Below are 9,806 nucleotides of genomic sequence, written 5' to 3'. Positions count from 1 at the left end.
TGTGATAAACTTTCATTTGAAAGCTGATGAAATATATATGTACATTATCCACAAGCAAAGCAAAGTAAAACCTATCTGCATTAAATGATTATGTTAAGGTCTTCATTAATCATTAGTCACAGCACATGTTTCGTTAATTTACCAAAAGAATCCAATAATCTAGGAGGTGCAAAGAGGCCTTTAGAGGCCTTGATAGTATCAAGAGTTGCACACGAGCCACGAGCAACCAAAAAAAGGGCAACCTGCAAGTGACCACTCTCAACGGCACACCGTAACGGAGTGTACCCAACCTCATCAACGGGATCAACCTCAGCACCGTTATCAATCAAGACCTCAACGCTCTTCACCTTTCCTTTCAATGCAGCCCAATGCAGGGCCGTCCACCCGTTCTGGTCCCTTCCATTCACGTCCGCTCCCCCAACTGTCAAACAGCTTGCCATCCCGTGCACGTCCCCTACCCTCGCCGCCCGAAACAGCACGTCCCCCCAATGCAGCAAATCTCCTAATTCCACGTGTCCATTCTCCATTGCTATGGCAAATGCTGTTTTCCCCTCTCTATCCACCGCGCGCTTCGCATCGCACCCACATTCCGCTAACAAACTCTCCACGGCTCCCAACTGCCCCTCCGACGCTGCACAATGCAACGGCGTCCACCCCTTCCGGTCCACAACGTTTGGATTCCCTCTCATCGAAACACAATACCTGATTATTTAAATAATAATCTTTAATTTTAAATAGTTAACGTAATATTTTAAAAAACTTATGACAAAAACAGATATTAAAACTATCACTTATTATTATATTATCTGGAAAATTGGCGAACCTGATGACATCTACGTGTCCGTGAAGCGCAGCCACGTGAATTGGAGTCCTACCTTCGTGATTCACCGAATCCACGTCAGCATCATCTTCGCCGATAAATTCAAACAGTAACCGCATGAGATCTACCCTATTCGCCGCCGCAGCTTCGTGCAAAACCAAGTCCACCTTGTTTTCAATTACGCAACCAGAAGCTAGTAAGACCTTTACCACATTGATTTCGTTCCCTGCTCGAATCGCCAAGGGGACAAGTGATTTTCCGTTTGAGTCCTTGGAGTTCGAGTCTGCTCCGGCATCTATCAAAACGGCAACGGATTCTGCGTTTCCACATTCGACGGCGTAAGTCAACAGATCCGTGAGCTGCGACGGTGGACATCTTGATATGGCTTTGTGGAGAAGGGAACGGCTTCGGGGGATGTGGTTTGAGATGAGGAACTCTGCGAAGTGAGGGCCAACTATTGAAACGGGGATGACGGCGTCGTTGAACACGTGCGGTCCTGGCTTCAAGAAGAGGCGGCGGAGGTCATCGCAGTTGTGTGACTTTCCAGCTAGGAGCATGGAGGTTACGACTGCGACGGACTCCGGCGCTGTGGAGAAAAGTCTTCCATTATCTGAGAGATGAGAGAGCGAGATGGTGTATGTGGAAGAAGAAAGAGGTGGGATTGTGGAGAGTGGAATGTCTATGGAGAATGGAGAAGAAGGGTTTGTGGTGGTTAGTGACACTGCGACGGCCATGGCGTGCATGAGATTGGTGAGTCTGAACGTTGCGCTGCACTTTTCATCAGTCTTTTCAAAAATCATCTCAACTTCCTTCACATCTGGTTTCACCAACCTGTCCATATTTTGTGAAATCTTAAATTAGGGTTCTTAATCTTCATGTTTCATTGGTATATAATAAGATATGGTTTGTGTAGTGTGAAGATGGGGAAAGGTGTATGTTGATGATTATTATTGGAATGAGTCGTTGATGGAATTCTTTATATTGCTTGAATTAACGTATTTAATATTTGTTTAAGATTATTTGGAATTGAATGTGATGGAACGTTTAGTCAATAGTGATCACAAGAGAGGACAAGGGAAGAAAACATGTGAGTAACCGAGTCTTCAAAGTCGTCTTTTTCAAGTGTGTAGGCGCCCAGAAGATTCGTGTGTACCGCGTCATGTATTAGTTTATCTTCTTCGTATTTGTGACCAAGTCAACAATCATTTTGGCATAATGATAGTAATATTTTATTTCATGCATCATGCATGCGTATTGAATAATGAATTCTAGTGAATTTGCATTGAGATAAAGTTGCAACAATAGAGAAGGACATGCCAAGCAGCAATAGCTCAAATAGCATAGTCTTTTTATACTCAATTAAGAGGTTTTGAATTCGAGTTTCTATATCTTCGATAAAAAAAATAGAGAAGGACATGTTTTTCAGCTTTTTTCTATTACATATTATATATTATGAGCAATGTTAATATTTATATTATATTTAATAATGATTGATTTTTATTATTATAAATAAGAAGTATNNGATTATTATATTATTTTTGAGTACTCCAATCATTGAAAATCATAAAAATAGTAGTAAATTGATTGTATTTATGATTTAATAAAAATTATTTATTTAAAATAATTAAATATAATATTTAAAATTTTTTATATTTATGTTTAATATAACTTTTAAAATTAGAATATACAAGTTATATTATTTAAGGTGATTGTTATAGTATCTAAAAGTAGGGCTGCACACGGATCGGATCAGATCGGATATAGTCTAAAATTCTATCTGATCCATACTGCCCTCATCGGATCGGGTCGGATACGATATCCGCAATTTTTCAGGCCGGATCCGATCCGATCCAATCCGCATACTTGCGAATCGGATCGCATCGGATATCGGGTATATCCGCATAATTAAAAAAATATTTTCAAATTTCATTTGGCTGTTTTTACAAAAAAAAAATTCATTTTTCACCTGTTTAAGCATGTTTAATTCTAAAATATTATCAATAAAAGTTTTCTTGAATAATAAAAAAAATAATAAAACACAAGATTTAAGTTTAATTATTCTAAGTCGGAGTACAACATAAAAAATAAAAAACAAGATATCATAAAATTCATAAAACAACACACTAAAATTTATATCACATTAGGATTTATTTTCTTAAACTATGCTATTTATATGTGATGTGCGGATATGCGGATTTGCGGATCGGATTTGCGGATATCACTGCCAAATCCGCAATCCGATCATACCATAGTGCGGATCCGATGGCTCTACGGATCGGATAATATCCGCAAAATTCGGATTGGATGCGGATAATTACCGCGGATATGCGGATATTATCCGATCCATGTACAACCCTATCTAAAAGTATTTGTCTAACGTATTAAAAAAATTAAAAATTAATATTTAATTTTAAAAATATAAAATAAATTTTTTTTTATTTAAAAAGGGTTTATTTAGTTTCACATAAGATATTTGAACATAAAAATATTGAGAAAAGAAGAATCCTAAAAGATGTTACACATTCTAATACCACAATGCTTTGAATTCTCATATTTTGAATAAAAACTAAAAAAGAAAAGAAAGCACAATAACAATGTATGACACCCACTTCAATAACTTGGAAACTCGGTAACATTCATATTTTTAAAATCTCCATTGTTGCTTAGCTCTAGATACTTCACCGGAGGTTGCTCAGATCCAATGTAACTGAAAATATCACAAAAATAATTATTTATCTTATGATATGAATATGCTTTCCATTTAAAATTGAACGACTATCTGGAACTTTGAAAAAATATGACAACTACCCTTATGAAAATGGTATGGTGATAGATAGAAAAAATAGATAACAGAACTTGCAAATATCGAGTAGTGATAAATCAAAATAAGTAATGCATCTTATAAAGTCTAAACATTCTATCATGAGTGTACAAAAAATAAACTTTTTGCAAGTTGAACAATTTACTTTTTTGTAAAGAATTTGTAAAGAATAGGAATTATAAAAATATTATTAACAAATCTAAATAAAAGAATAACTGGTAGTAAAATTTCATCCACGTGAATATCAATTTTAATAAAACAACAACTTGCCTTTATAATTTTTCTATCCAAAATTATTTCAACCACCCACGTGAATATGTCAATTTTTTGCCTATTAAAAAGACAAAGCAACAATAAATAAATCCTAAGAAGATCTAAAAAATGTTCACAGCAGTTTTAAATAAACTACCATTTCAATAAAATCATTTTTGTTACAAAAGATCAATATACCACAAAGAAAAGGCACAAATTGAAATATAGATCTAAAAAAGAACAAAAATTAATGATAAATATAATGGTATTTAATTGTCTAAAAGTTATGAGTTATACACTTGTGCAGCATAATCAATTCAGCCAATATAGACGAAAACAATAAAATTAAATAACAACCGATAATACAATACAGCTAGTAGAATCTTTTTATTTACCACCAATAAAGAAAACTGCAAGACATGTGAAAATCAAGCTCAAAAGGTTTATGGGTAGCTAAAACATGCAGACACATCCAAGATAACTATTTAAAAGTATTAAAATTAAGTTCAATAAACGCAATAAAAGATAGTAACCCAATTTTAAAATTGAACGTAAATGGAGCAAAAATATAACATCTTTCTTACCTAATACCCAATTATCTATGACAATATTATTAGTTCTAATGCTTATAATATGCACTTAGTCATTATTTTCTTAGACTCAAATTGGTCATAGACATTAAATATTATTAAATTTACAGATCAATTACCAATCCCAAATATGCTACAATAACTTAACTCAATCAACTTTAAACCAATAAAAATCGATATCAAACAAAGTGTCACCTCATAAAAATGCTTCCACAATATATGTTTAAGATACCAAAAATACATAAACAAAAGGTGAAACAAAAAAAAAAAACGCAACAATATTTCATCTAATCTACATCCGACACATGCATAACTATGAATTCCCAACCTACAAAACTTATTCAACCTAATTCCTGAATGGTGAAGAATAACATAATAAATCCTTTTAGAAAATATGAATAAAAAACAGTGAACATTCCATATACACAAACTAATCCTTTAATTGGAACAAAACGCCAGAAAAAACCAAAATGAGCAAAGCCAAAAAGCAAGTCCTAAAAACTAACCTTTAAAAATTAAACAGAACTGGTGAAACTTAAACTTACCTACAAAAAGTGATCCACACTAAAACCCTTCGTCGTAAAACAAATGACCCTTAAACTGCTGCCCTCCTCCATACTCTACACTTCATAATTTTAAAACCACACACTAAAGAATCACAAATAAAAATAGCTATCTTGGCAGAAGTAAAAAGCTAATAATAAAGTCAGGTATCCCTTTAAATCTTGGTAATGAATATTTAATTGGATGATTTTTTTACATAAAGTTTATTACCGAATTTTTCATTTCAATTTTTAAAGGAACATGAAATTAATCCCTCAATTGTAAATTTTGAGAAATGTATTTTAAAATTGAATTTGATTTCTTAATAATTTTTCTGCATGCCATCATTTACAGCTAGGTTCAATATTGGCAACTATTTCTTAGAATGACAATTTCAACTTCCAAGTTATAAAAAATTATCCATGAAAAAAAAGTACACTAATATCCCAAACATATTACACAAAAATAAAACCAATTTCTAAGGACAAATAAATCATGACACTGTATAACAGTATAAGAATATATGTCTTATAATACATACTCTAATTCATGCATTTTTAACACTTCATAATGCTAGAATCTCAAATTATCAGAGTCAAAATATGAATCAATGCCTAGAGTTAAGTATAGTTGCACTACTGAAGCAATCAAAGTCAATATATGCATATTGGTTGCAAAAGAAAAAAATTAGTCTCTGAAAGAAGAACAACTCACATGAAAAGTAAAGAAAATACCTTGACAATAACCCAATATCATCACATCAAACTCAGATATGCAATGTCAGATAAAGAAAAAGAAAAAAAACAGAACAAATAGTGTCTCAAACTGATAAAGTGAAACTTTAACTACAATAGACTTATGTTGGAGGATAATGAGAGTATTGGAAGAGCACTCATAAGCTGCAAAAATCATTTTGAAGGACTTGATTGAGCACCATCACATAATCAATATCCCATTCTGAAGTTAAAAAAAGGGAAAAAATTATTTGTTTTACAAAATGAGTGAAACAAAATCTATACAATTGTCAAATTGTTATAGTTATAGATTTCTCTCTGCTTGAATCTCGAACCCTAATGGTATTTTCTGTAACGTTTTTTTAAAAGAAAGAAAAATAAAAATAAATTTCTACTTTTAAAAAAGAAAAGTTACCCATACTGCGGATGACAGGATCTCAGAACTCTCCATTCTTTTGACCGGTGTTTCAACTTGTTGCCAACTGCTCCTTCTTTAGTGACGGTCGTAACACCACTCACCGTGGCACTATTCTTTCTCCTTGCAGCTGCATCAACAGTCACCGATGGCTGATAGAAAATTATTTATTCTCTATATGTTATAAAATAAGGGCTGCTGATTACATGCATCAAACCTAAATAAATAGAATAATCAAGAGTACCTCTGTTATAGAATAATACCTCTGTTTGGGTACAATACTATGGGGAGCTTTTTATATGATTTATATTCAATTGCATTTGACTGGACAGCGTTATCTGAGTTTCCATCAGTTTCCATCATCGCCGCCCTCTTCTCCTTCTTCCATGGAGCTTCCTTTCATCATTGTCGTAAGTTCTTCTTCACAACCAAGCCAAAATACTGACTTCTTCATGTCAAGAACATGTTTGGAGATGCGACTACTGCCAACAACAAAAACAGTAAACAGCAACAAACACACTAAATCACTTGCTCAAATAAAGATAAAGCCTTTTCCGAATCATGATGAAGTTCCCAAATGACCCTACCATGTATAAATCTAAGTAATCTATTAAATCAAAATTCCAGATTGAACAACAGAAACGTGTATGTCCTTTAGTCAAACTTCTCAATAATAATTTTAGAATTACGCTAAGAGCAAACAAAGTATGGAATGCTTATTAAAGCAAATCATTAAAGGACCTTAAGAAACATCAATATTATTGCCTATTGGAATGATTTATTTGTAATGGTAACTTTGCAAAAAATTTATTAATAGCTAATTCTTTGAAAATGCCATAATATAAAGCAATTCACTGTTGATCACTATCTGTGTATATTCTTTGAATGAAATTAATTAAATAATGCATATTTAAAGATAAAAGAATAATTAATTCACTGCATATGCATACTTGTAGTTTGAGTTTTTTTAATTCTTTTAAATTAAGATTCAGCTATTACATGTTTACATTCATAAACTGAAGTGGTGCAGTGCAGAGGAAATAAAAAAATACTTTAAGGTAAGTGTGTCTCTTGGATACTTTTTTTTTTGAGAGTACGGGGAAGTACCACTTTGTGATCCTCACTTTTGAAGAGTGAATTATAGTGCAATTATCTTTATCGAATACATCTAATCTTAAATAAAGATAATAATGAATATCAGTCTAACCCTTTCAACATCCATAGTTCAGAAGAAAATTTGAATAATACCTCTTTAAAAATAATCTTGCGATATGCCTTCAGTCCTTTCGATATATCACCAATATGTTCTGCATGAAGAAATGGAAGAACTTAAAAAATGCTAGATCTTTCCAAGAAACACTTTCTACTAATTGAATATGCAACATCTGAGTATTTGCGTCCTACAGAAATTGTACAATGATAAAATGAATTTTTTATATATCAATATTCAAAGATTGAAAAAGAAGCTCACACATTGTTGGATCTAAAAAAGTAATGAACTTACCACAAAAGCAATCTCTTCAACAAACAAAGTTTCAATGTCAAATAATATCTTTTCTCCAATATTCTCTCTACCAATAGGTTTTTCTTTACTTGAAAATCTAATAGTACATCAAGCTTTACTTTTCCTATTCTATTAATGAGAAGCTCAAAGTGAATCATTTTAATAATGATAATAGAATCATGTGATCACGAAATTACAGATAGAGATACACAAAATACACAAAAAAGGAAGTGGTCAAAACCCCAACGATTGCAAGATTATAGTTCACAGTTTATTCAAATCATCCATGTGCAAAATTCACTCATAAATCCTAAAAGAATCTCTTCCTCGCACAAAAAACGACCATGTAGATAGAAAACGCAAAACACAGAATAAAAAGAGCATCTTTCTTCCACACATTGAGAAGTTCTTTTATCTTTTAATTGAAAATCTTAAAAGTTCTTTCCCTCCATCAATAAGTAGGACACAACTATAATCCGTTAACCACAATTATCAGGAAGCTAAGGTAACATAACCATATGATGCTAGATCTACAATTTATAGTTTAACCAACTAATAAAGCAAGCAAACAACATAACCATATGCAACGTTCTCAGAACAAAAACAACAATTAAATTAAAACGAAAAGATAAAATGAAGCAAATAAGCTTTAAAAAGTCAAAATAAAATTTTAGGTGAAGAAATAACAGTGCATTATATCCCATCAGCATAAGAAATAAGAAAAAGACATAGATATACTTCTCTAGTGGCTTGCCTCTGCAAAGAGCTCTTGCTTTGATCTAACCTAAACCCAAAAACACACACACGAAACAAACTAAAAGAAGGGAAACAAATGTTTTGAAATAAAAACAGAAGAAGATTAGAAAAAAATACAGTAGTTTTTTATTTTGAAATTAAAAAAAAAAGGCTTACCTTTGCCTCACAGCCGATAACATCTTCAATGGCAAGATATCCATCACCATTCTTCTCTCCCATCTCCAACGATGAATATCCACCGGTTAGCTTTCTGGCGTCACCACTTTGCTATCGAACTGCTGCCTCTTGGCTGATAGTAGCAAGATTTAGTGCATCTGAAATCGACAACGGTCAAGAAAAAAGAAACCTAAATAGTTATATCCAAAGTAAACTAACTAGTCACAAAAAAAAAAACTAGTAAACTAACTATCTCTGTAGGAGGTATATTCCAAAAGTGATATCCTGGATTTAGATTTAAATTTTTGCGCGTCAGACAATCTGAATATCTGTTATCCTCTCTATAAATATTTACAAAAGAAAATTTTCAGTTTCTCTGTTTCCATCTACTGATTTCTCTAATGAGCGCATTTTGTTTTTTGACCAAAAGATTTCTCACTATATGAACCTGTATTTTGTTTTTTGACCAGACCAGATGACTCTTATTACAAGCTTTTTTTTTGGTCATGTTATTACAAGCTTGGTATGAAATACAACTCTCGGAATCTGTAAGCCCATAAATATGTATTTGTTAAGAAGCCCAAACATACATTAGTTACAATTATGTCGCATCACTAAACCCGTCATCCCAATTGCAATTCAGGCTTGTATATTCTTTTATTAATTTGGCCCAATAAGAATCCAAAACCAAAACAGACTTATACACGAACCTGTCCACCAAGTTCAACGGATTACCAAGACAAAAAAAAAAAAATTATGTATTTACTATTTAGTTTAAGGTCTAAAAGATTAAATTATGTTTTATTATTTTATTTGATTTAAAATAAAGATAAAGAGATAAGTCCTAATTTGTTTTTAAAAGGGGTAGAATTAGAATTTAAAGGATTAAATGAAGATATTTTTTAAGAAAATGTTATTAAAGTTTCAGTTTCTATTTTAAAAATTTTAAATAACCTATTGTTTCTATTTTCTGAATATATTAAAAGAAAAAATTTTAGTTCTAGTCTCTAATTACTAAATATAATACTAAATCTCAGTCTCTTAGTTTCAGTGATAGCCTCTGTAAACAAACATGACCATAAAATCTTCTAAAGAAAGATAATGATTCTTGCCTTGCAATAGGTGTACACAAGATTTGAATAATGGTTAGTAGTACATTAAAATTTTTGGTGCTTGGTGTTTGAGTGTAAAGTATGTGTGAATATTGTAATATTG

General features: G+C 32.2%; 1 protein-coding gene and 1 long non-coding RNA gene across 3 annotated transcripts in view; both read right to left on the bottom strand.

The window, feature by feature from the left end:
• LOC107645381 (serine/threonine-protein phosphatase 6 regulatory ankyrin repeat subunit A) overlaps window positions 1-1,865 on the bottom strand; it is a 1,950-nt gene extending 85 nt beyond the window's left edge. The window contains exons 1-3 of one of the 2 annotated variants that reach the window (XM_021103736.1): window positions 1,521-1,647; window positions 824-1,473; window positions 1-702 (exon numbers count right to left, since the gene is read on the bottom strand). The exon at window positions 1-702 is cut by the window's left edge and continues 85 nt beyond it. In XM_021103736.1, coding sequence (XP_020959395.1) covers window positions 117-702; window positions 824-1,377 — 1,140 coding nt within the window. In that variant the 5' untranslated portion in view covers window positions 1,378-1,473; window positions 1,521-1,647 and the 3' untranslated portion in view covers window positions 1-116. Of the gene's footprint in view, window positions 703-823 lie in introns of both variants that reach the window. The other variant, XM_016349393.2, reaches the window with a different exon arrangement.
• On the bottom strand, window positions 5,636-8,691 carry LOC110263876. Its single transcript, XR_002349611.1, has 4 exons — window positions 8,592-8,691; window positions 7,424-7,482; window positions 6,439-6,657; window positions 5,636-6,327 (listed from the first exon to the last, which is right to left on the bottom strand). It is a non-coding gene; the product is annotated as an uncharacterized LOC110263876 (long non-coding RNA).

This window comes from Arachis ipaensis, chromosome B06, assembly GCF_000816755.2.
Source record: "Arachis ipaensis cultivar K30076 chromosome B06, Araip1.1, whole genome shotgun sequence".
NCBI classification, from domain to species: Eukaryota; Viridiplantae; Streptophyta; class Magnoliopsida; order Fabales; family Fabaceae; genus Arachis; species Arachis ipaensis.
The sequence above is the reverse complement of the archived record's forward strand: the minus strand, read 5'-3'. Positions and strand labels throughout refer to the sequence as shown.